A 27,420-nucleotide genomic window follows, 5' to 3' on the forward strand; every position below is an offset into this window, starting at 1 on the left:
CTCTTCGAAAGAGCCAGCGCAGACTCGATGGGCCGAATGGCCTCCTTCTGTGCTGTACGATTCTATGATCTCTACATTTAATTCAAATATGCTGTTAATACATCAGAATGTTCCAATGGATTACACAGCAATTTAAGAATCTAAAATAAAAACAGGAAATGCTGCAAACACTCAGGTCAGGCAGCATCTGTGGAGAAAGGAACAGAATTAACGCTCCAGGTCAATGTCCTTTCATCTGAACAGATGCTGCCTGATCTGCTGAGTATTTGCAACAGTTTCTGTTTATATTTCAGATTTCCACCATCCGCAGTATTTTGCTTTGGTTTAATTTATGAATCAAGCCTTATAGAGCACATTTTGCTGATCTCAAATAAAACATTTTCAGGTGTTAGGATCAGCTTACCTATATCTGCAGAGACCATCATTGACTGGTTCTCAGGCACAGAGACAGAGGTTTGATCCTGATCCATACTTCTAGAATCTTCGTTTGCCTCCTGTTGGCTGTGGCTAAGGTCTGAACGCAACTCTGAACACTCATCTTCTTCTCTGTGGAAGAAACAAACCACTTAGAATTGCACGAATATGGAGTTAGGTGCATTTGGGACTTTATTGAATAATGTTTCTGAACGTAAAATATTTACTATTAAAATTAAGTGAAAAACTTATACTTCTACAGATATGAGACAATAACTCTCTATATACACTTCAGTAACCATGAGTGAGTAATTAACCATATACATTTTAGTAAGCTGTTAAAATTAATGAAAACATACCAAACCTTTCTTAAGCAAACGCCCAAGTTTTATCAAGTTCTAATTCATCAGTTTTAGTTTAGAGCTGATTTGTTCCTTACTCAGTGCTAGCATAATTGCCCCCAGTGTAGGGGGTGGCGTGTGTGCAGTCAGCTTGCCTCTGACTGGGTCTCGGAGCTATTCGAATCGCTCCCACACCCCTGGGTTCTAGACACCGGACTTAGGTACAGGCGGCGATACAGAATTGGAGTAGACAACTGGTTTGGTACAAGAAAACTGTATTTTTATTGAAAGGCACAATAAAATTACAACACTGGAAAAATTACTGGAATAGTTACAGGCTTACAAGAGTACACTTAATTAGGAATGGGGAACACACGGCACATCAAGGGAAAAATCACACTATTAATCCCCTTACCCTTGTCCCACCCCCAATATCTAACTAATTGTGCTGTGAGGGGCCAGGGATTATGCTCACCAATAAGGGTTTCTGGACAGGTCGAATCCTGTCGATTAAGCTGGTTGTGGTTTTGGGGTTCATTCTTGGTATCCTTTGGGGCCTGCCGTCGTCACGTGGTCCCAGGGCACGGCGGTGGAGTCGTCTGAGTAAAGTACCCTCTTTTCCTCCGTTAGAGATAGGGAGTAAAGTCTTTGTTGGGTCCTTTACCTTGCAAAATGGAAACTTCGGGTTTTGTTCTTCTGGTGGTGGTCTGGTCGTCGAAGGTTTTGTTGCGGTTGGGGTTCGGTTGGCGGTCTTCGGTGTTGGCTTGGTCGTGGTGGCCTAGATCATTACCTGTGTAGTGGTAACGATCCGATGGTATGGTTTACCCGGCTCTTTGTTACCGCGGTGCTCGTGGTTGTCTGCTTCTTCTTCTACCCCTGCTTCGATCGTCAGCTTATACCTGGACCAGGGTGTGTGCCTGTTTGTCCCCAACGCTTCCCTACGCTGCCCTTCTCTGCTTATCAGCCTTGCCGTTCACCTCGTCTCGCCTGCCCCCTTGCTGCCCCGTGTGTCCTGTGTTTTGAGTCCTGCCTCGAGTCCTATCTCCTTTCGGTTACCGGTGGGCCTACAATTATACTATTTCAGGGGTTCGTTATCTGCACGCCAAATCAAGGTTAGTTCTTTGTCTAATTTTGGCGGGCTTGTTAAAGCGATTATAGTCGTTCACCTTAACTGCTTTTTGGGTGGTTGCCCTGTTGTTAAATGTTCCTTAATGTCCCGGTGTTTGTTACTCATAATGTTTAATCGGCGTTTTCCTGGCTTGGTGGCTACTTCGAACTGTAACCGATTATTTATGCAAAAGGTTTGATGGGTTGAAGATTAAGTCTTTCCTGAGTTGATTGGTTTCAAAATGAAGAATGCATATTCTGCATTATCTCATGTCTGGCTTCAGAAATAACAAGTCCCTCACAGATCCAGGCATGTCATCTGACCTGCCGTTTTTGCAGAGCCCTGCTTTTCTTCAATCTTGCAGGCTTCTGCCACGAGGTCCAGAGCCATTTTGTTTAGGGTTCTCTTATAACTTCGTCCTTCAGGGTCCCTTTATTAATAACTCTGGGGAATGTGGGAATTTTGAGAACCCTACACCAGTTAAGTTTTTATTTTGGTTATTCATAAGAAACTTTTTGTATAAACCCATTATATGCAACAGGATTACAATACTCATCCCAACTTCTTATGGGTTTACATCCATATTATCTATTAATAGGATAGAAAATTTGTCTAGCTACACTATTTCTGTGTCCACTTGCTCAGATGCAATTTGGCTCATATGCAAATTTATTCCACCCAGCTGGCTCAAATGCAGGTTAATTTTAACTGAACAGTAGCAAACAGGAATCCTAATTATGTAGGATGCTTTCATTACTTTATAATTAATCTTTGACAGTTTTATTATTTTACAGGGTTACTGAACAGAAACAAATCCAACCTCACCACCTTATACAATTTACTCCACTAGCAGCCGCCAACAGTTACAAATCATGAGATACAGATCAAACCACCTGGACCACAAGTCTGGCTACCACTCCTCTCATCCTTCCTCCCCAGGCCACACAATTCTGAACCTCATCTCCTGTTCACCTCAGTAATTATTGCTTCCCATCCTAGCCTTATGTTTCACCTACTGTAGTTCCTATGTCTGCAGTTACCATTGCTGACCAGTCCACACAAAGTGTTCTTAACATTCACTACCGACTCCCACTTCTGTTACATCACTAGGTACGCATCAAATCCAGCTGCCTGCTCTCCTCGTGCTCCTGCCTGGTTCAATTTCCCCAAATTTCATATTTCAACAAATACTATCTTCCCAGTTTCTTTCTCTCCCATTCGATAACAACATCTCAAAGCCCCTCCGACTGTGCCCATTCTCTCTTCATTCTTCCTGCTAGCACCAGTAAAGTTTTACCCTTTCTTGCTTTGCTCCACAGACCATGCAACCACAGTGCCAGCCCGCTTTACAACTTCAGCTTTTCCTCCTAATTTTCATTTCTTTCTTTCAAGCCTGCTCTCCACTTATCTATTTCCATACAGTCCCATTTGTCAGCATTGGTTTTTTGCTAGCCAGGTCCATTTCTCCTCATTTGTTTGTTTCAAACCACAACCAGTTATTTCCTCTTTCCTACCTCAGTTCTTCCTATTTATTTTTTCTTAAATCTTCTTCCTCCTATAGTCCTTATTTACTATACCTACACCACTATCCACAAACCACAAAATACAAATAAGACCTAATCCATTCAATTCCATCAGCAATATCACTTAAACCTACAGTATGTTAAGAGTCTTGCAGAACTACTTGGAAGCTGAATGGCTGCTTAACAGGAATTTAGGAGTTGATGGGAGAGTAAGACCGAGACACTTCGAATAAAGAGAGAGAGGTTAAGTCAAGCAGGGCATGAGCTTGGCAGAGCAAGGTCATCTGTTCCCTAAGAGAATTAGATTGAAACTCTATGAATGAAAGTTAGAGCACTTTCACTGTTAATCATTCTTGGGAGTTTATTTTTATCTGTTCTCCCCCCTTGTTTGTTTTATCCTGAGCAGGACTACAAGGAATCAGCTATACCCAAACTGATTTTTTTTTTTTTTAAAGCCTGTGTGCTACAACGGTGAAAACCCTAAAAGGAAGATTGAACACAAAATGTAAAATATGTTGAATGATTACTTCCTCCAAGGGGTATTCACAAGGGAAGACATGAGCAACATGCTGTCCTAATACAAAGGTAACCTAAGCAAATAAATGACTGATATGAATGAGATAGGGCACAAAACAAAATAATTCCCTAGGGATAGGTGGTATTTATTCCAGAATGCTGAAAGAAACTAGGGAGGAAATTTGTGAGGTACTGACAACTATTATGAGGGAGTCAGCCATTGGACACTGGGAGATACCAATGTAACATGGTGCCCATATTCAAAAAAGGGGGACAAAACTGACACACCCGATTACATAACAATTCCATGTTAAATAGTGTAATCAATTATCAGGAGTACACTTGATTACCTACAAAATAATAACCAAGTAAACACATGTTGACATATGGGGAAGTTCCAGCCTGACCAACCTCTTCAACATCTCCAAGGAAGTGACAGCCCAAGTGGACTGTGGAAAGCTCTACGATGTGGTGTACCTCAACTTCCAAAAGGCATTCTACATGAAAGGCTATTAGCTAGACTCAAAGATGTAGAGATTCATGATAAATCCCAGGAATGGATAAAAAACTAGCTGAAGGGTACAAAATGAGTATTCGTTAGTGAAGTTATGTCAAGTGTCCCTTGTTCTGGATTCTTTAGCGAAATGCTTTTTCTATATCTACTCTATCAAATCATTTTATCAATTAAAATCACCTCTCAGCCTTATAAACTCAAGCCAAGTTTATGCAACCTGTGCTCATAATTGAACCCTTTAAACCCCCAATCAATGTTCTCTCATTATTTTTTGGGTGTGTGGCCCCTTTAACTGGCTGGGCTGCCCATTCAAATTTCCACGTATGCGCAGTTTTTCCATTCAAGAGCCAGTGACCGGCCTGCGCGGGACCTGCAGACCACTGCGCAGCCTAATGGGAACATTGACCCCAACATAATTCTGGTGATTCTGCACTGTATCCTCTCCAAGGTTAATATAACCTTCCTGAGGTGTCTAAAACTGAACACAGTACTCCAGATGGGGTCTGAACAAGGCTCTGTACAACTTCCTCCTCTTTGTACTCCAACCTGAGATAAAGACCAACATTCCATTAGCCTTTTTGATTACTTTTTGTACCTGTGCATTAGCTTATAGCGATCTGTGCAAACGGACACCCAAATCACTTTCATCCTCTACAGTTCCTAGTCTCTCGCCATTCAGAAACAATTCCAATTTGTCCTTCTTGGATCCAAACAGGATGACCTCACACATTCCCACATTGAACTCCATCTGCCACAGTTTTGCCCACGCACTTAATCTGTCTAATGTCCCTTTATAACTTCCTGCTCCCATCTACTTAGTGTGCCTCCTAACTTGTGTCATCTGCAAACGTGGATATACAACCTCTATTCTTTCATCCAAGTCATTGATATATATAGTGAAAAGCTGAAGATCCTGTATAGATCCCTGGGAAACATCACTTATCACATCCCACCAATCAGAGTATATTCTCTTTATTCCTACTCTGTCTCTTACCTCCCAACCAATTACTAACCCAGTCACATACTTCAGTGTCAAGGCCCAATTGAGGACCAGAGATCAACACTGCAGTAAGTTTATGGTTTGGGTTTGGATGGTCTAAAATTCAGGTTCTTCCACCCTGTATGTAAATACAAATTGTAATATCAACTTTCCTTAAAGTACATGCAACTATTCCTCAAGGGTACACACAGTTCTCCCTATATTAAGAAAGTTGGATAATGGTCTGCACAAATACTTTAGATTCACCTCACTACTAAGCTACCAGACATTGTTAGCAAAATTCTTTCCTCCTCTCCTGACTACTCTCAACATCCCACCTCCCAAAAGCAAGCAGTAGGCCTGAGTCAGAATGTTGTGGGTTCAAACCCCAGCACATAATTTAATTAAGAGCCAGGAGCAGGTCACTCAGCCAGATTATAAATAGGGTTGGGAAGACCTTAGCCAAAACTGTTGACTTAAAAAGCATTAAGCAGTGCATACCTTATGCAAGACTTATAATAATACCAGTAGATCTCCCGTGGCATTTGTTAATGGCGAGCCAGAGGTTTCATAAGATTAAAGGTGGTATGTCAAGTAGTATTATCAGGGACAATAACCTATCAGCACTGGGAATAGCCTTGGCATCTGGCAGTACTGGAAAGGGGGCTCAGAATCTGGCAGTACTAGGGTCGGCTTGACTTGAATACCTCATGAAGTACTGATTCCCCATGGGCAATGCCACATGAGATCATGCTGCAAAGAGGCATCACACACGTGGGTATAGCACCTAGGAGACACATGGCAGTGCAAGCCAGTGCTGATCAGACCCTATCGAAGGCAACAGAACTACCAGCCAGTCAAGATTCCCTTCCTGTATACAGGAAAACAAACTTCATAATCACCACTGCACAGCCTACAGAAGGAAGGGATGGCTAACAAGAGAGATTGAAAAAAATGGGATAACATCTCACATTTCAGGTACAAGACTACTAATCCAACCCAACTCCAACTCTAAACAAAGCATTGTAGCCCCTGAATGTCAGTAACCCACCAGTACCAGGTTGCTAAGGGAATTGGGGGAGGAGATAGCAGAAGGGCTTGCCATAATTTTCCAATCTTCCCTAGATGCGGGGGAGGTGCCTAAGAATTGGAAATTGGCAAATGTGACACCATTGTTGAAGAAAGGATGCAAGGACAATCTGAGTAACTTCAGGCTGGCCAGTTTAACATCAGTGGTGGGTAAAGTTTTAGAAACAATAATCAAGGGAAAAATTCAAGCTAATTAAGGAGAGCCAACACGAGTTTGTAAAAAGATGTTTGACTAAGCTAATTGAATTTTTTGATGAAGTAACAGAGAGGATTGACGAAGGGAATGCAATGGATGTTGTCTACATGGATTTTCGGAAGGCGTTTGACAAAGTACCACATAGAAGGTTGGTTAACAAAATTGAGGCTCATGGAATAGCTGGGTCAGTGGCAGCTTGGAATAGGAATTGGCTTAAGGATAGAAAACAGCGAGACTGGAGGATGGTAGACAGTGGTGTTCCCCAAGGGTCAGTGCTGGGGCCACTGCTTTTTTGATATATGACCTGGATATTGCAATACAGAGTAGGATTTCTAAATTTGCCGATGACACCAAACTTGGGGGTGTGGCAAACAGTGATGTTGATATCAATCGACTGCAAAAGGACATAGAAAGGCTAGCAGAATGGGCAGACAAGTGGCAGATGGAATTTAATATAGAGAGAAGTGTGAGGTGATGCATTTTGGCAGAAGGAACAGGGAGAGGCAATATACACATAATGGCACAGTTTTAAAGAGTGTGCAGGGACAAAGGGACCTGGAAGTTAAAGTGCATCGGTCCCTGAAGATGGCAGGACATATTGAGAGAGTGGTTAACAAAGCTTATGGGAACTTAGGCTTCATAAATAGAGGTATTGAGTACAAAAGTAGAGAAGTTATGCTGATCCTTTATAAAGCGCTGGTTAGGCCACAAGTGGAGTATTGCATCCAGTTCTGGTCACCACACTTTAGGAAGGATGTGAAGGCCCTTGAGAGGGTGCAGAGGAGATTTACCAGAATGGTTCCGGGGAATGGGGAATCTTAGCTACAAGGACAGGTTGGAGAAGCTGGATTTGTTTTCATTAGAGTAAAGGAGGTTGAGGGGTGATTTGATAGAGGTGTACAAGATTATGACAGGTTTGGATAGGCTAGACAGGGCAAGGCTGTTCCCACTAATTGATGGTACAAGGACTAGGGGACACAGATTTAAGGTTTTGGACAAGAGATACGGGGGGGGGGGGGGGATGTGCGGGAAAAACTTTTTTACACAGCAAGTGGTGATGACCTGGAATTCGCTGCCGATGGAAGTGGTGGAAGCGGAGACACGCAATGTTTTCAAGGGGAGACTGGATAGGCACTTGAGGGAAATAAACTTGCAGGGCTACGGGGACAGAGCGGGGAAATGGGACTGACTGGATTGTTCTACAGAGAGCCAGCACAGACTCAATGGGCCGAATGGCCTCCTTCTGTGCTGTTATGACTCTATGACACCCTCTCAGCACACCTATAGATGGGCAATAAATGCAGCCTTGTCAGTATCACCCACATTCCAAGAACAAATGAAAAACACATATATTTTTTCATGCTATTTAAACTTAGCTCACCTTATTGTTGTTCCCTGCAGCCTGTCAATCTTCTTATTTAGTTCTGCAATTATACTGTGCAGTTCAGTGATACGTTCTTCATAACGCAGAGTTGCCCTTTCCTGAGTCTCTTCATGCTCCCTCATTAGATGAGACTGTTCACACTGAAAAAACAATTAACATGGTGGGGAAAATTGAATCAAGATTGCCCTTTTCTAATCTACTGATTCACCTTTATGAATAATTTTCTGATTGACTAAGCTTGCCTTTTGTAGTACAGCGGATATTTCAACCTGAAATCAAAATGCAACTTTATCAAGAAATAATTTTTGATCGAGAAATTCTGTAACAAGTATATACGAAGTTTAAAAGGGTTACTGTTTTGCACTCACACAGTGTTATAGAAAAGAAAATGGAACAAATAGAACATGTTACTTCAATGCTGATACTTTACAATAATATGGGCACTGTCCAAATCTAAATCTTCTCAATCAATATTTTTAATACTAAATACAGTGGTAGTATGGTTTCAAATAAGATATCAAAAGTACCTCATCATTCTATGAATTTAGTTTATCCTTTACTTAGCTCAGAATAGACCCATAATCCAACTAAAAGAAAACGACTGGGACAGTACTCAGGAAAGCATCATACTGTCTTAAATCGTGTGAAAGTCAAGAAATGTCATTTGCATAAAAGCTCTTCTGACTGACCAATGTTCAATTCTTTTTCTTCAAGTCTGCCTACATTATAGACTATAGATAAGTAAACAATTTGTCAAAATTAAATCTCCCCTCCTCCCCCCACCCCTTCAAATGCAACACTATATTCTTAGTTTAAAAGACCAGGGCAATATATACGGTCAACTTATTAGATGGCTTGTTTAAGTTGTGCAAGTTCCCTCTTCAAATACTTTATCCTCCAATTTTGGCCTGGCACTGCACTCACCTCTACCATTAATAAAAAAATCAAAAGTAGTTCTTCGTAGAATTTGAAACAAAGTTGGCATAGTAGAGCAGAGACATGCATTAGTGGCTAAGGTACTATGACACACAAAAAGATGCGAGTTTGTACCCTTAAATCTTTGACATGGTGAGGAAAGGCAAGGAGGAGGGAGGGAAGAGACGGAAGATAGGGAGCAGTTGATTGTGCAAGGGGGTTAGCAGGTGAGTGGGAGCGAGAGAGAAGATGGGAGCTGCAAATCATTAAGGGGAAGAGGGGAGGGGGAGAAGGGACAAGTCCAGAAAACTATGGCCCCTTTGGGGCACTAATTTCACCAGAGCGCTAGCGCCCCTGCGCTGTAAATTGAGTGGTCGTACCTCAAGCAGGAGGCGGGGCGCTACTGGAAGCGTTCTCCCGCCTTCCAGAGACGCTACCATTCAATATCACGGCACTACGTGCAACAGCGCCATAGGCGTTGGCAAGTAGCGGCACGGTATTACATCCTCCCTCCCCTGATTAAAGGGGAGGGGCCTAGCGCAGCACGCACCGGGGCCCTGCTGGAGTGCTGGGCTGACCGATAGCGGTCGGCACCCAGCATGAGGAAGCGCAAGGGGGAAGGTGCTGGTAGGCAGCCCAAAAAAAATGGCGGCCCGGCACCTGCCCTTTAGTTAGCGCCGCCACGGCCGCAAAGACACCACCCTGACCCTGTCGGACATATCATCCGGCGGTAGGTCAGGGGGCGCAACTGAAGTTTGCGGCTGGGGCGATGCGCACGGCAATGACGTCATTGCCGGAGTTGCAGCGCCGCTGGGCGTTACCGGCTACTGCGGAAGGCATTAGCGGCGCCACGCCCAGGCGCTAGGGGCTTTGCGCCCCATTAGCGCCCCTGCAGGGTACTAACGGGAGGCGCAAAGCAACCCAATTTCACCCCCTCCCCCCTTTTCCAAAATTATTTGAAGACAAGCTACTGGCCAGAAAGTGCAAAGAGTACAAAAAAAATATTGCATCAGCTGACTCAAGAATACTAATACATTATGGGAAATCAGGCACATTACACCTCCTCAGACTGCTAGAATCAAATTTAGTGCAAAGTCAGCGCTCTGGACAGAAATATTAAGTCCAAGCCCTTGTTTGAGAGGTTGAAGTCTTCAAGTACAGGATTTAATGAAGACACAAAGGACAATTCAATGGATAATTGTAATCAAGTTATTGTGAAATATATAATCTCTTGAATTTAAAAAAATTGTTTGAAGCCTTATTTTGGATATTAGAAATTTCAGTTAAAGGGAAAAAAAAGGTGGATGAAAACATTTTCAGAACACATTTTGAGCGACTTGTGGGAACCTGCTGATTAGATTGCACAATCACGGTGATATACCGTCACTATAAAATGCCCTCCAAGATCTCAAATTTAAAAATGTTTATCCTTATGATTGTTCCTCCATGGCCTTGGCTCTGCCTATCTCTAATCTCCTTTAGCCCTACATCCCTCTGTTGCAAACTTTCCATTCCTCAGACTTTGGTCTCGTGCTCCCTGCCTTCTCCTCACCCCACCATTGGCAACCAGGGTTTCAGCCACCTAGGACCCATGCTATAGAATTCCCTCCCTAAACCCCTCCAACTCACTCCTCCTTTAAGACCCTCCTAAAAACCAACCTTCTTTGTAGTCATCAGCCCAATTTTCCTTTTTTTGGCTTGGCATTCATTTTGTCTTTTACTTCTGTAAAGTGCCTTGGGGAATGTTTCTGTATTAAAAGTGCAATATAATTGCATGCTGTTATTTATTTTTAGTTATTTCCTGCTTGTTGGTTACTTTCCTCTCTGTTGCACATCTCTTTACCAGTGAGGCCTCTCAGGTGGCTGTACTAAATTTCATGGCTCTTTTCAAATAAAAGTAGATTTCTCCAGTGTCCTAGCCCATATTCATCCTTCAACCACCACCAGGACAGATCAACTGGTCATTATCTCATCAGCTGCTTGGTTAAAGAACATAAGAAATAGGATTAACAGTAGGCCATTCGGCCCTTCGAGCCTGCTCTGCCATTCTATAAGATCGTGGCTGATCTTCTACCTCAACTCCACTTTCCTGCACTATCCCTATATCCCTCGATTCCCTTAATATTCAAAAATCTATCGATCTCTGTCTTGAATATATTCAATGACTGAGCCTCCACGGCCCTCTAGGGTAGAGAATTCCAAAGATTCACCACCCTCTGAGTGAAGAAATTTCTGGTTCTAGATTCCCCAGCCAGAGGAAACATCCTCCCAGCATCTACCCTGTCAAGCCCTGTAAATATTTTGTATGTTTCAATGAGATCGCCTCTCATTCTTCTAAACTCTAGAGAATATAGGCCTAGTCTACTCCACCCCCCATCCCAGGAGTCAGTCTGGTGAACCTTCATTGCACTCCCTCTGTGGCAAGTATATCCTTCCTTAGGTAAGGAGACCAAAACTGTACACAATACTCCAGGTGTGGTCTCACCAGGGCCCTATATAATTGCCTACCGAACAACTGTGATTACCCTTCAGAAATAATTCATTAGCTGTAAAGTGCTTTGGGACATCATGAGGATGTAAAAGGCATTTTAGAAATGCAAATCTTTCTTTCTTTCTACTTGCTTTAAAGCAGTTATCTCAGCAAAGATGCCAAATGGATCCAAGGCATTTCCTCATAAGGATGGAGAATAAAAAAATTATATTTATATAGTACCTTTAACATAGATGGTTTATAGAAGGTGTGGGGAAAAAGGATAAAAGAAATAAAACAAGCCACAGTATCATTGTGCGAAAGTTAGAGAGGCAACCAAAGGCTTGGTTGAAAAGATGGACTTTGAGTATCTTTGTTTGAACGGGTAGAGAGAAAATTGGAGATAGCAAATTCCAGAGAAGTGACGGAGACAGTTTAAGAAAAGTAAGGAGCAATCAAGCCCTGGCCGCTCTACACATTTTTTCATCGTTGGGAGAAACCTGCCTAATTCACTGATTGTGTTGCATAATTCTTGCCCAGGGAAAAGACAACAACAGGCTGGAAGCAAGTAAAAATAAACAAATTGTAAACAAGACTCATTCTGCAGAGACCATCTTCAACAGAGCTTCTTTGTAAATATGCTAAGTTTATATGAGGGAGAAATTGGTTAACACCCAAAAACAGGCATGGGGATTGCAGTACGAAATCAACCTGTGCCTGTTCACTGCGTTGCAAGCAGCACGTTAGATTGGTGCTGCCTGCTGCTTTACATGATTGCTGCATGCAGCCAGAGCTACTTGCGCTGTTCATTGGTTGCAGGTATAAGCAGGGGGCTCAATTTCACAAGTGGCTAGTGCTACATAAAGGCAGCATGCACCTCTTAAAGAGGAGGTGGCATTGTGGCTGCAGGAAGTGGTGGAAGTCCTTTAAAATCTGAAACTGTGCTGTGATACTTTGAGAAATTGGTGAACATGTGAAAGAGCATGCCCCAAGGTTTTCAGACCCAGGACTTGGTGGAAGAGGTGGAAAGGAGAAGAGACATCCTGTAACCACAAGGGGGCAGGAGACCCTCCAGAAAGATGTTTGAGGCAGTGGGAAGAAGTAGCGGCAGAGTTCAATGCTAGGAATGTTGCTCCAAGAACATGGATGCAGTGCAGAAGAAGTTGAACAATCTCACATGAGCTGTCAAGGTGAGCAAGTTCATCTTCAAATGTCATATCCTACCAACTGCACCGCTAGTCTCATCCACTGCTCAATTCACTACATCCCCGTCAACCAACAACCTCTATTAATCAGGACTCAAACCTTCAATACATATGTTTTAACTTGCCCTCACAGATTTAGCACTGTTGCAAGCCTCACACAGACTGGTGGCTATTCAACCATGACAGCCACATCACCCAAACATATTGCAGGACACACTTCCCTCTTTCTTGCAGGAGAACGTATCGCATAACAGCAGGCAGCAGCAAAGAACTGGAGGAGGACAAGCGTGCCTGCATGCTTTAACCCCCAAGGAGACAGTGCTGGCCATCATGGAAGGGGCATCACTGACGCCGTGGCCACCGGTGGAGCTGAAGCGATCGATGATGAGGGTATTTGCATAACTAATCCTCCTTCTCATCCCACTGCTCCCTCATCCCACAATCTCTTCTGATTTAGAAGCTGCTGATGTAAGAATGCACTTCTTGCTTTGTCCTCTCTCCTCACCACAACCTAACCCTTGTCCCTTTCTCATTTCAGATACCCAAGAACTGGAGCCTTCCCAGTCAGTGGAGGAAGAGAAAGAAGATAAATGTAATATATCCAAATTTCCTGATGATACAAAGCTGGGTGGGAATATAAGTTGTGAGGAGGATGCAAGGAGGCTTCAAGGGGATATAGACAGGCTAAGTGAGTGGGCAAGAACATGGCAAATGGAATATAATGTGGAGAAATATGAAGTTATCCACTTTGATAGGAAAAATAGAAAAGCAGAGTATTTTTTAAATAGTGAGAGATTGGGAAATGTTGGTGTTCAGAGGGACCAGGGTGTCCTTGTACAAGAATCAATGAAAGTTAACATGCAGGTACAGCAAGCAATTAGGAAAGCAAGTGGTATGTTGGCCTTTATTACAAGAGGATTTGAGAATAAGAGTAAAGGCGTCATGCTGCAATTATATAGGGCCCTGGGGAGACCACACCTCGAGTATTGTGTACAGTTTTGGTCGCCTTACCTAAGGAAGGATATACTTGCCATAGAGGGAGTGCAACAAAGGTTCACCAGACTGGTTCCTGGGATGGGGGCATTGTCCTATGAGGAGAGATTGAGTAGACTCGGCCTATATTCTCTAGAGTTTAGAAGAATGAGAGGTGATCTCATTGAAACATACAAAATATTTACAGGGCTTGACAGGGTAGATGCAGGGAGGATGTATCCCCTGGCTGGGGAGTCTAGAACCAGGGGTCACAGTCTCAGAATAAGGGGTCGGCCATTTAGGACTGAGATGGGGAGAAATTTCTTCACTCAGAGGGTGGTGAATCTTTGGAATTCTCTACCCTAGAGGGCTGTGGAGGCTCAGTCAAGTATATTCAAGACAGAGATCGATAGATTTTTGAATATTAAGGGAATCAAGGGATATGGGGATAGTGCAGGAAAGTGGAGATGAGGTAGAAGATCAGCCATGATCTTATTGAATGGCAGAGCAGGCTCAAAAGGGCCAAAGGACCTACTCCTGCTCCTATTTCTTATATTCTTATGCAAGATAGTGAAGATGAAAAGACACAGTCACTCGATCTCGCACTCGCAGCCACTAGCTCAGACAGACACTGTGCGTATTTCGGAGGCTAGGAAAGAGGGATCTGCACGTGGTGAGACACCGGGCACAAGTGCACAGGAGCTCCGGTGGAGGAAAATGATAGCGAAGGTGCTAGCTTGCCAGAGGGAGAGGTCACACACCAGCTCTGTTGCAGAGGAGTCAGATGAGGACTTCAATGGGCCAGGCGACAAAAGAAGGCTGATCGTTGTACACAACCAAATGCTTGGTGCACTAGAAAGTCTGGGTTCATTGTCAAGGAGCATGGAGGAGTCTAGCACCAACTTGGCACAGGGCTTTGCACAGAGCTTGGAGACCATCCTTTCCAAAATGGAATGGGTGGTCACCTCCAATAGCATACCTGTGGAACCCACCATGATGCAGCGTCGATGGCTGATGTCACAGCTTCCACTGCAACATAAACAGCATCCATCAAAGGTCCGAGCGCAGCAGTGGAAGCTCAAACTGTTACCATCATGGCTCTGGATATCACTGTTCAAAGGGGCTTCCAGGGCATCTCAGCAATCTGTTCAACAGACCAGTAGGATTACTGAGACGCCACCCCAGGAGAGTGTCAGTAACTCCATGGAGCACGAAACCTGCTTTCCTCACTTAGGAAGACAGCATTCCTGCTCCCGCCCCTGCCACTCCACCAGCACCCTTGCTGTTGCCAGTCAGCCCAGACTGCTGCAGCCCAGGCTGAAATGGTGCAGTCACAAGCCGGGCCCTTCTCGACCCAGAGCTGCTCAAGGTCGCCCTCCAAGGCCATCTGCAGTCTCCTCAATTGGACGTCAGCAGCCTTCCACCACTCATGCTGCAGCCACTGGGGAAGCACCTCGTAGGAGCACGAGGAGAGGGCAAAGGCACACAGAAGGCAGGGACTAAGGGAATGCACAAGGGTGATTAGTTTTTTTTGTATGCATTATGTCATGATTGAATTTATAAATTTAGATTGGAATGTGCATTTTCTGGTGGTTTTTTAGTTCTGTGTTGTCGAAAAGAGGACAATGTGATGGTCAGTAATAGATGAAAGGTAAGGAGCATGGGACTGTTGGTAAATGGGGAGGTGTGGTTAAGGTTACTAGTATCGCTCATTATTTATTTATGGGATGTGGGCGTCGCTGGCAAGGCCAGCATTTATTGCCCATCCCTAATTGCCCTCGAGAAGGTGGTAGTGAGCCACCTTCTTGAACCGCTGCAGTCCGTGTGGTGAAGGTACTCCCACAGTGCTGTTGGGTAGGGAGTTCCAGGATTTTGACCCAGCGACGATGAAGGTTCGGCGATATACTTCTAAGTCTGGATGGTGTGTAACTTGGAGGTGGTTGTGTTCCCATGCACCTGCTGCCCTTGTCCTTCTAGGTGGAAGAGGTTGCAGGTTTGGGAAGTACTGCCGAAGAAACCTTGGTGAGTTGCTGCGGTGCATCTTGTAGATGGTACACACTGCAGCCACGGTACGCCGGTGGAAGAGGGAGCAAACATTTAAGGTGGTGGATGGGGTGCCAATCAAGCAGGCTGCTTTGTCCTGGATGGTGTCGAGCTTCTTGAGTGTTGTTGGAGCTGCACTCATCCAGGCAAGTTGAAAGTATTCCCTCACACTCTTGTAGATGGTGGAAAGGTTTTGGGGAGTCAGGAGGTGAAACACTCGCTGCAGAATAGCTGGCCTCTGATCTGCTCTTGTTGCCACAGTATTTATGGAGCTGGTCCAGTTAAGTTTCTGGTCAATGGTGACCCCCAGGATGTTGATGGTGGGGGATTCGGTGATGGTAATGCCGTTGAATGTCATGGGGAGGTGATTAGACTCTTGCTTGTTGGAGATAGTCATTGCCTGGCACTTCTGTGGCGTGAATGTTACCTGCCAGTTATCAACCCAAGCCTGAACATCATCCAGGTCTTGTTGCATGCGAGCATGGACTGCTTATCCGAGGAGTTGTGAATGGTGCTGAACACTGTGCAGTCATCAGCGAACATCCACATTTCTGACCTTATGTTGGAGGGAAGGTCATTGATGAAGCAGCTGAAGATGGTTGGGCCTACGACACTGGCCGGAGGAACTCCTGCAGCAATGTCCTGGGGCTGTGATGATTGACCTTCAACCACCACAACCATCTTCCTTTGTGCTAGGTATGACTCCAGCCAGCGGAGCGTTTCCACCCCCCCCCCCCCCCCCGATTCCCATTGACTTCAGTTTTACTAGGGCTCCTTGATGTCTCTCTTTCTCTTGAAAAGAGAATGCAGAGGGGTGACCTAATAGAGGTCTTTAAAATTATGAAAGGTTTTGATAGAGTAGACACAGAGTGTTTCCACTTGTGGGGAAGAGCATAACTAGAGGCCATCAATATAAGATAGTCACCAAGAAATCAAATAGGGAATTCAGAAGAAACTTCTTTACCCAGAGAGTGGTGAGAATGTAGAACTCGCTAGCACAGGGAGCAGTTGAGGCAAATAGCATAGATGCATTTAAGGGGAAGCTAGCTAAGCAACTGAGGGAGAAAGGAATAGAGGGTTATGTTGACAGAATTAGATGAAGAAGAGTGGGAGGAGGCTCGAATGGAGCATAAACACCGGCACGGACTGGTTATGCCAAATGGCCCGTTTCTCTGCAGTATATTCTATGTAATTCTGTGTAACCTGTAAGTAGTTCATGATCCCTTTGAATAGCGCTGGTTGGGGTCCTTCAGGTCATTTAACACAGTGTTCAGCTGTGTGAAGTTAAGACAGGTCATAGGCTGGAGTGTGGTGTTCGAAAATGGCAGCGCTGGCGTCAAAGCAGCGCTGCACACTGATTGACGCAATGATCTGCCTGCTCTGCATGCTGCTGCCGGCCGCTAAGTGCGCGCAAACCCCTTTACCAAGATGGCATCTGGCGCACTTCCTGTTGGAAGTATGCGCGCACATCTCGGACGCCATTTTCCACAGTTAGGAGGCCGCGTAGTGCCTAAAAAACGGGCGTTACAAAGCCCAATTTCTCCACCTGCAAGTCTTACTCTGAAAATATATATACAATATCTTGCATATTCAAATAAATGTTTACAAAAGTAATCTCGTGAGATGCTATATAAGCAGCCTTCATTCCATAGAATTTCTGAAATTAAGTGACTAAGTGATTTCATGAAAAAATTAATACACTTTCTACAGAAATTTTGCAATCTTCCACCTTTACTTGCGACAGCCATTTCTTTAATCAAATTTCTCATTAATCATTGCAGCAAACAGATCTTCACATTTTATGCGTGGTTGACCCCATAATCAGTTTTACCAAACTCCAGGTGTTCTAAATAATAAGTATCAATGTTGCAGCATATAACCCATAATTCTGTCCTTTGCTTACTTGGGATTTTGCCAACTTCTTTTTTAACAAGTCCTTCTCCCGTTCTGTATGTTGGAGTCTTTTATTGAGATCCACTATGTCCGTTTTAAGTGATGCCAGGGCTGCTAAGTGTAGCTGGAGAAGGAAAACAAAAACAGAATTACTCAAGAACTTGATTAAAAAAAGTCACATAAATCAGCTCATTCTCCAAAGTGGCTTTTATTGTCCACGGTCTGCAAATTAGGACCAGCTGCGCACTGGCACACAGACTGTTCCACTGCACATCCTTCACTGAAATGCCTTTATAGTGCTTGAAACATTGGTTTAACAAATTACATTTTCCATTTATCAACCTTTTTTTGGCTGCAAGGAGGCAAGTATTTGGCCTAAGGGTCAATACCACTTAGACACAAACAATGCAAGTGGTTGACCATTACTATTACTGAACATCTGATTACTAATGGTACTGAATATTGTCTATAACGGTAGTTCTTGTCTAGAACACCTCAAATGTTTTAATCAGTTAAAACTGGATAAAAATTAAAACAAGAAAAATGTTGTTTCTTATTAAACACAAAATTAATTGTATAAAATATGTATTCCCCAAATAATTTACGATTAAAAAATCACTCTTGTAGCATTTGATCACATGTATGTCATTCACAGGTGGTCTTATATTTACATCCCAATGGAAGAATGGGGAAGAATTTTGAACTGGACCAGTTCCACCTTCTACTACCTGAACTGGATCATTCCTGTAGATTTCTTCATCACTGAGAACGTAAGTAAACCTCCAAATATTACAAGCAGTTCAGGAAATAAATGTTTGACAGCATTTGAGCATCTCTTTCTATAGAAGACCTCTTAACTATTAATCCTAGTCCTAACCTTGTATTAATGCAGCTTTTTTAATTGACTTAATCAATAGATTTAACTACTATTGTGGTACATTATACTCATGCCCTATAGTTCTTAAGTTCACCATCCAACTTAAACAGCTTTCTTGTTTTTATATTTGTTCTCAGGATGTAAGTCACATTTATTGCCCATCCTTAGTTGCCCTGAGAAGTTGGTGGTGGACATTCTCCTTGGACTGCTGCAGGCCTTGTGCTGATGGTGCTACCACAAGTGTCAGGTAGAAATTCCAGGATTCTGACCCAATGTAGTTGAAGGAATTAACCCATTTCTTTACTCATCTCATTGATAACTTAGGGTGTACCTTTACCTGGGCCAGTTGCCCTGTAGACACTTACGTGCCTTTATTAGGGCCATCAGTAATTTTACTGCCAAAGGCAAAATTTTACTTTAGGCAGTATGGTTAATTCAGTGCTATCATCACTCCACATTTTCCAATACGTATTTAACACAAGTCGTATCTACATACTGCTAGTGAATTAAAAATGCCAACTTAGCCAAGTATTATATAGACATAATGGTAACTTTAGTCTGCCATTTTCCAATATTTTAAATCCCATAAATTACAATCCATTTTATTTTTATTTTTACCAAGATACTTCTTTAAAATGATAAATTCACAATTTAAAATTAGCATTTAAACATTAGTGATACATTATAATTGATCATGAAACAATGCAATTGAAGCTTTCTTACCCTGTTGCATGGTCCAGTACATTTAACAAATCTATTGGCATCATCACATTATAATAACTCCATTATTCTGAATTTGTGAGACACAAGTTGTTTCGAACACTGCTTTCCATAAAGCATACTCAAGCATTTTCCTTGCTAGACATTAGATTAACTAGCCTACACAATTCCCAGTTCACATTTTCCTTTTTGGGGTTTTTGGATAATATATGCTATCCTCCATAATAAAAGCTTACAATTGCAATATTTTATGGAAAAAATTAGGTTTCAAGTCGTGCAATCCAAGGCAATTTAAACATTAGAATGCAAAACACAGACTATTAAAGTAACAGAAAAAGTTGCACAACTGTACAGCTGAACACGGAAGAGTGAAGAGGCACAACGCTGCAAGCTTTTAATCTACATACCAGTAAATGTCCCTTGGTGCTGCCTATAGTAGATTTTGTTGGTGATTTAAAAAGGGAGAACATGGGTTAAAAACTTTTTAAAAAGAGGCACAATTAGTGTTAGACAGAAGTTGGGAATTAAAGAGAGCTACAATGGGGTGTTAAAGAGCAGGACAGGAATTATATTAAAAAAAGATGAGTGTAGCGGTACCACCGCGTGTCCCTTACTTACTGTACATAATTCTCTAACGATGTTTATATAGAGTTTGCATATACGGGGCGTTGCCCCTTTAAGAGCGCGGGCAAACGCGATGACGTCACGTCGCCAACCACGTGACTGACCAAGAGCGCGGGTAAACGCGACGACGTCACGTCGCAAACCACGTGACTGCCCAAACGCGATGACGTCACGTCGCCAACCACGTGGCTGCCCAAGAGTGCGGGCAAACGCGATGACGTCACGTCGCAGATCACGTGACCACCCAAGCGCGGGCAAACGCGATGACGTCACGACGTAAATGACCGGACTGCCTAGTCAGTCCTCGTAGCATCCCCGTTGGGGAAAGACCTGCTCCATGGCTCTCCTGCATCGATCTTTGTTGTTTTCTGGAATTCATCTATACCTACATTAAAGACCTGCTTGATTATTCGCGGGCCACGCGGGACAATTATTAGTTAGGAATACGACAATTGGTGATCCCGTTTTTCGTGAACGTTTTTCACGAAAGTAGCGCAGCCGGACCCCGATTTTTGTGAACGTTTTTCACAAAAGCACGCCATGGAAGCAAAAGCCATTTCGCCGAAGCTACCGCAATTCAGGGAGCAGCAACCGCCCTCATGCTTTATTCTGGTAGAAGCCCCGTTCGCCCAGTGCAACATCGATGCGGCGCAGACCACCTACCTGTATACGGTCTCCGTACTCGACAGCTCTGCCGCCTCTCGGATCGTCCGCCTTCTCGACAACCCCCAACAGAACAGCAAGTATGAATCCCTCAAAGCACAGGTACTGCAGGTTTTCGGGCCCACAAGATCGGAGCGCGCCCCCGCGGAGATGCCACGAGGGCTCACCCCTCGCAACCCACGAGGGCTCACCCCTCGCAACCCACGAGGGCTCACCCCTCGCAACCCACGAGGACTCACCCCTCGCGAACCACAGGGATTCATTCCTCGCAAGCCTCGAGGACTCATCCCCCGCCGACGCCACACCAGTCCGTCAGCCTGCTGGATTGTTTTTTCTGCCGCGCGCGGTTCAGCGTGAAAGCAAAGCATTGCCGCCCTCCCAGCAGTTTCCCCGTTTCAACCAAATAACAACTGACACTGCAACCACCAAGGTATGGGTCTACGGGCATCCCGCGGCCGCGAACGGCCACGCGGGACAATTACTGGCCACCCCTGATCACAGATCAACGCAGCAACTGGTCACTCTCTTCTGTGTTACCGCTGTAACACTACGTCGCGCACCGTCTCCTGTGCGTTCCCGACTTCTGAAGAGTGCGCTCACCTGCTCGGCGAGTTTCCCGATCTGACAAGACCCACGTTCAACACCTCCAGGATCGCCCGTTTCGGCGTTCCCCGCAGATCATTACAGTAGATGATAAAGAGGCGTAAGAGAGGGTGAAAATCGAGCAGGTAGAAAAAATTTCAAAAGGAACAGGCTATCCTAGATTGGGTATTGTACAATGAGAAGGGGTTAATTAATAAACTTGTTGTCCTTTAGGGAAGACTGACCGTAACATGATAGAATTCTTCATTAAGATGGAAAGTGAAGAAGTCCAATCCGAAACTAGGGTCCTAAATCTAAACAAAGGAAACTGTAGTGTATGTACCCGTCTATCTTTAAGGGAACTATTGAATGTAACCGTTCACCTTTAAGGGAACTACTTTAGGTGTGGCACTATTTGTTTGGCTTCTGTATACTGTAATACCGATAGTGACCACACCAGTATATAAGTGTTGTGCCAGGAGTTATTGGGCAGATTCGCCCGGACCTTCGAATAGTAAAGACCTGTTTGTTTGTTACTTCTGAAGTCTGTGTATTTATTAACTGCACAACCCACAGACTTTACAGTGGCGACGAGTCTGATCGTACCCTGCGGCAAGATTACCATAAGCAACGAAGAGCGTCGAAGAGAGACAACCGCCCTCATCGTGCTACCAAAAGAAAACACGAGGCTGCAACAACAGAAAGCAGGAAGACTAACAACAAAAGCTGTATCAGCAACAGGCACTGACTACCCTTCTGCCACGGTGCGGAGTGAGCCGACCAGCAAGAAACAAGGCGGCCGAAGAGACTGTGAGTAGGGGAAGGTGTAGAAGCATCCGGAGGATAAAGGCAGAGCACTCGACCTCGGTCGAGGGGGAGCTGTGCCGGCCAAAAGTCGGGTCCAACGGCGTCGGGTGACAGCCGGACCGCGATCGGCGGGACAATCGGGGCAGCGACCGCAGCCACGAAGCGCTGAGCCTGCGAGTAGGCGCGGGAAGAGAAACCCAGCTGCAGCCGGGGAGGGAAACACCGGTCTGCGAGAGAGCTGGGGAGGCAAACGGGAACCGTGCGGGTGAGAGCCGGGTGCGGAGAGAGAGACTGCGAGGAGCCGGTCCAGCGGCTGAGCTGTTCTCCACCAACGGGGTACTCAGAGCCGGCAAAACCGAACGTGCGGGAGTGGGTGAGAGACACAGCCGAAAACGGGGTGAGAGACTGCGCGAGAGCCAGTTCAGCGGTGAGCTGTTCGCCACCAACGGGGTACCCAGGGCCGGTAGCATCGAACGTGCGGGTGAGAGAGACAGAGCCGGGTACGGAGAGAGAGACTGCGTGAGAGCCAGTCCAGCGGCTGAACTGTCCTCCGCTAGCGGGGTGTACCCAGCGCCGGTAGAGCCGTGCGGGCGGGAGGAAAAGACATAGCCGAGTAAGGGGAGCTGTGCGGTAGCCAGCCAGCGGCTGAACCTGTCCGCTGAGGGGGAAGCGTACCCCTTCCACCGGGAAGAAACGCGGGAAGCCGCCATTAGGCGGAGAAGACGCCAGAAGCGGGAAACCGCCATTGAAGTGGGCGGGGCGAGAAAGGAAGAGCGGGAAACCGCCATTTTCGCAGGAAAACTGCCATCTTGATTGACATACCGCCATTGAAGTGGGCGGGGAGAGAAGGAAAGAGCGGGAAACCGCCGATTTCGCGGGAAAACCGCCATCTTAGAAACAAATAAATAAATAAGAAATACTGGTGCCGCTCCCAAGGGAAGAAAGATGCCTAAGCGAGGGAATATTAACGACTTTAATTCTGAAATAGAAGACTGGGCCACGTACGTGGAACGCATAGAGATCTATTGCGAAGCCAACAAAATAGAGGAAGACGACAAGGCGATAACATTGCTTAACTCGATGGGGGCAAAAACATACGGGCTCTTGAAGCATCTAATAGCACCAAATAAACCAGCGGATCAGACCTTCGAAGAGATTGTGGCTGTGCTGAAGGACCACTTGAACCCCACACCGCTGATGCTGGCTGAACGATTCAAATTCTACGCAAGAACGCAGAAGAAAGCAATGCGGAATACTTGGTCGAACTGCGTAGGCTAGCGAAATACTGCCAGTTCGGAGGGAATCTGACAGAAGCGCTGCGGGACAAGTTCGTATGCAGATTGTCCAAAGAAGGGACGCAGAAGCGACTACTGGAAGAGAATGACCTCACACTGGACAGGGCTGTCCTTATAGCTGCATCGCACGAAGCTGCAGCGAAAGGAACGGCGGAAATGCAACTAAAGGCGGCGGCACTCGGGGTGGACCAAATTACTTCAAGCACAACAAAATGCTACCGTTGTGGGAAGACAACGCATGACCAGAATCAATGCTGGTTTAAGAACCAACAGTGTAGGAAATGTGGCAAACTGGGTCACATCGCGAAGGTATGCCGGTCCGGGAAAAAGACCAATAATCAAAGGAAGCCACCACAAGAAAAGTACAACAAGGTACACAAGGTGGCTGAGAAGAGTTCAGACGAACAGAATTCAGACTCAGACCCAAACAACCAGGAGCTGGGTAGGCTGAGAATCCACAATGTGGGTAAAGAAACGGATCTACAGGCCATCTGGGTCATACTAAAAATAGCTGGAGTCCAAGTAAGAATGGAGCTGGACACTGGATCAGCTCTATCAGTCATCAACCGAAGGGACTACCACCGGCTATTCTCTCACATACCTTTAAGAAATACCAAGTTCGTATTACAGACATACACGGGGCATAACGTATACCCTGTGGGGAAAATAAGAGTCAAGGTGAGAGATAGGGGTAAAGAACACCCAAGAATGAACTTGTACGTATTACCTGAGGGAGGACCACCACTTCTAGGACGGGAGTGGATTAAGAAAATAGACATGGAATGGCATTACCTAAAAGCCATAATGAGGGAGGACTCGGTGCAAGCTATTAGCTCAGATTCTGAAATGGATGATGATAAGACCAAGTCGAATATGGAAGACAAGACTAAAAGGGACTTGCTGACGATGGGAAAGAAAACGAAGACATGCAGAAGGACTTATGGTACCAAGAAGAATAAAGCTGCAGAGCAGAACTCCAGGTTGACAGAGAATTCTGAGCCTGTTCAAGCAAAGGATTCATCCATGACGGAAGAACACCGAGCTCGGACGCAAACTTATGTCAAAGTACGACAACAATTAGAACAGTTGAGTGACCGTCTCGTACAAGAGATGAAAAATATGGAAAGGTTCTGGGACACCGAATGGGAGAACCTGGAAAGACTACAGAGACAGCTAGCTCAAGCAGAGAGCGACCATAGAGCCATCGTGGTCAAATACCAATCACATTCCCCTGATGCTGTTCAGGAACTAGAATATTTACAGAATGAACCAAAGGAAGAGGAATCTTCAGGGAGCCAGGATTTTATTCCAGTTCTGCTCTACGACTCCTTACAAGCAGAGTGTGAGAAGTTGAAAGAACAGTATGAACAGGCCCAGGCTACAATTCTGGAGGGGGTTAACTCGGCAGCCTCCGAAAAGCTAGTTTCAGTAGAAGCATATGAACAACTAAAGGTTGAACATGAGCAAGAAGTCCAACGGCTGCAGGAAATTCTTGATGAGCTCAAGGCCAAGACAGACTCATCGGTAGGAGATCCATCCATAGATGAGAAATTAGAGGTGAAAATCATGGCAGAGCATGAAAGACAGGATGTCCAAGAACTTATAAAAACATTGAAGGACACCCAAGACAAATATGAGGCGGCAATGACCGAGGTTCAACAACTTGAAGAACAGATTCAACTGGGAATCCTTTCAGTGGAAGAACAGGACACTGTAAGAATGGTCCCTGAACATGAACTAGAGAGCATCAGGGCGCAACTTTTCCGAGCGCTGAAAGCCAAAGTTCAAGAGGAACGTAAGGTGGAAGTATTGGAGAAAGAGGTGGAGGAAATGGAGAAGACTCTGATCCACCGTGTTCCCAGGGAAGAGTTAACGGTCAGCCAACTCCTTCATATGCTGAAGGACAAGACTCTGCAAGGGGAACAATCTGAACACGAGCTTCAATCTTCAGGGGGAACGAGTTCGGAGCTCTCAAAAGTCACGGAGATAGCTGAGGTGGCAACACAAATTTTACAAGGATGCCAAAAGTACGTTGAATCACGTCAAGGTGAACCGAAGAATGTGGAAACCGTTACTTCAGTAGAAGGGTTAAATAGCCTGATAACGCAATTACCGATGGAAAGGAAGGTATTGAACTCACAAATGAGGTCCGTCGTGAAGGAATGGCAGATAACCCAGGAAGAGCGGGATGAATATGAATGCATGAAGAAGGCTTTTTAAGAAAGATGTTTAGGGAAGGAACCACCGTCAGCTAACGTCCAGACGGGTGAGGAGGAAGAAGAAGTCTCTCTCGCTGGCCTAACTCAGGACGAACCCGAATATTACCATGACCTGTTGAGTGACACTGAATATTACGAGGATGTGGTCTGCCCAGCTTGTGATGAAAACTCTCAAAGTGCTGAAATCCGGAGGAAGCACTTAAGGTCTAAGGAACATAGAGAGTTGGTGGCGCTACAGCTGGCAGCCGAGAAAGGAGCTCCGAGAGTTTCAAAAAGGCAGAAAAGAAAAAGAAGAAGCAGAAGATAATAACTGTCTAAAATATTAGCACTTCTACCATTCCAGGCGGGACATTACGAAAGGAGCTAAATTAGTTGAAAAACTGGAAAATGTCAAGACAGCCAGTTGGTTGTAAAAGTCCGCACTGCTGGTTCAACAGGACGAAGGTTCAAGCTGTTACGTCAAGAAAAAGGCTATGGAGGAGTCACGCTAGCCAGGTAATCCGGCTACACCAAAGAAATGTTGTTCGGAACGAGTCAAGATCAGAGACTGAATCTATGAACTGTTTCCGCAGAGACTGAACCTGTGAACTGTTTCCACCGAGATTATATTTGTAAATTGTTTTATATGACATTGACTCCACCGAGATTATATCTGTAATTTGTTTTATAGGAAGTTGAAGATATGTATGTTTAACGGGGACTCTGAGTAATAAGCTAAAAAGGGAGGATTGTAGTGTATGTACCCGTCTATCTTTAAGGGAACTATTGAATGTAACCGTTCACCTTTAAGGGAACTACTTTAGGTGTGGCACTATTTGTTTGGCTTCTGTATACTGTAATACCGATAGTGACCACACCAGTATATAAGTGTTGTGCCAGGAGTTATTGGGCAGATTCGCTCGGACCTTCGAATAGTAAAGACCTGTTTGTTTGTTACTTCTGAAGTCTGTGTATTTATTAACTGCACAACCCACAGACTTTACAGAAACTACGAAGGTATGAGGAGTGAGTTGGCTATGATAGATTGGGGCGCTTCATTAAAAGGTATGACGGTGGATAGGCAATAGCTAACATTTAAGGAACAAATGCATGAATTGCAACAGTTATACATTCCTTTCTGCCGCAAAAACACAAAAGGAAAAGCGGCCCAACCATGGCTAATAAAAGAAATTAAGGATAGTATTAGATCCAAAGTTGCCAGAAAAAGCAGCAAGCCTGAGGATTGGGAGCAGTTTAGAGTTCAGTAAAAAAACAACCAAGAGATTGATTAAGAGGGGAAAATAGAGCATGAGAGTAAACTTGCAAGGAATATAAAAGCGGATTGTAAAAGCTTCTACAAGTATGTAAAAAGAAAAAGATTAGTGAAGACAAATGTAGGTCCCTTACAGTCAGAAACAGGAGAATTTATAATGGGGAACAAGGAAATGACAGAGCAATTAAACAAATACTTTGGTTCTGTCTTCACAGAAGAGGACACAAATAACCTCCCAGAAATGCTAGGGAACCAAGGGTCTAGTGAGAAGGAAGAATTAAAGGAAATTAGTATTAGTAAAGAAAGTGGAGAAATTAATGGGCCTGATAATCTGCATCCCAGAATACTAAAAGAGGTAGCCATGGAAACAGTGGATGCATTGGTTGTCATCTTCTAAAATTCTATACATTATGGAACAGTTCCTACAGATTGGGGATGGCAAATGGAACCCCACTATTTAAAAAAGGAGAGAGAAAACAAGGGACGACAGACCGGTTAGCCTAACATCAGTAGTAGGGAAAATGCTAGAGTATTATAAAGGATGTGATAACAGGACACTTAGAAAATATCAACGGGATTAGACAAAGTCAACATGGATTTATGAAAGGGAAATAGTGTTTGACAAACCTAGTGGAGTTTTTTGAGGATGTAACTAGCAGAATAGATAAGGGAGAACCAGTGGATGTGGTGTATTTGGATTTTCAGAAGGCCTTTGATAAAGTCCCACATAAGAGGTTAGTGTGCAAAATTAAAGCACATGGGATTGGGGGTAATATACTGGCATGGATTGAAAATTGGTTAACAGACAGGAAACAGAGA

The 27,420-nt window shown here is 44.5% G+C and overlaps 1 protein-coding gene across 3 annotated transcripts in view; it reads right to left on the reverse strand.

Annotated features, from left to right (window-relative positions):
* The window catches only part of mcc (MCC regulator of WNT signaling pathway), a 450,686-nt gene that overhangs the window by 183,757 nt on the left and 239,509 nt on the right, over positions 1-27,420 (reverse strand). For 2 of the 3 annotated variants that reach the window (XM_085987123.1, XM_085987125.1), the window contains 3 exons: positions 17,573-17,686; positions 8,062-8,204; positions 404-546 (listed from right to left, as the gene is read on the reverse strand). In XM_085987123.1, the coding sequence (XP_085843249.1) occupies positions 404-546; positions 8,062-8,204; positions 17,573-17,686 (400 nt within the window). Of the gene's footprint in view, positions 1-403; positions 547-8,061; positions 8,205-17,572; positions 17,687-19,566; positions 19,784-27,420 lie in introns of those variants that run through there. The other variant, XM_085987131.1, reaches the window with a different exon arrangement.

This window comes from Somniosus microcephalus, chromosome 1 (genome assembly GCF_052327205.1).
Source record: "Somniosus microcephalus isolate GS21.2 chromosome 1, FLI_Smic_1.0, whole genome shotgun sequence".
Taxonomy (NCBI): domain Eukaryota; kingdom Metazoa; phylum Chordata; class Chondrichthyes; order Squaliformes; family Somniosidae; genus Somniosus; species Somniosus microcephalus.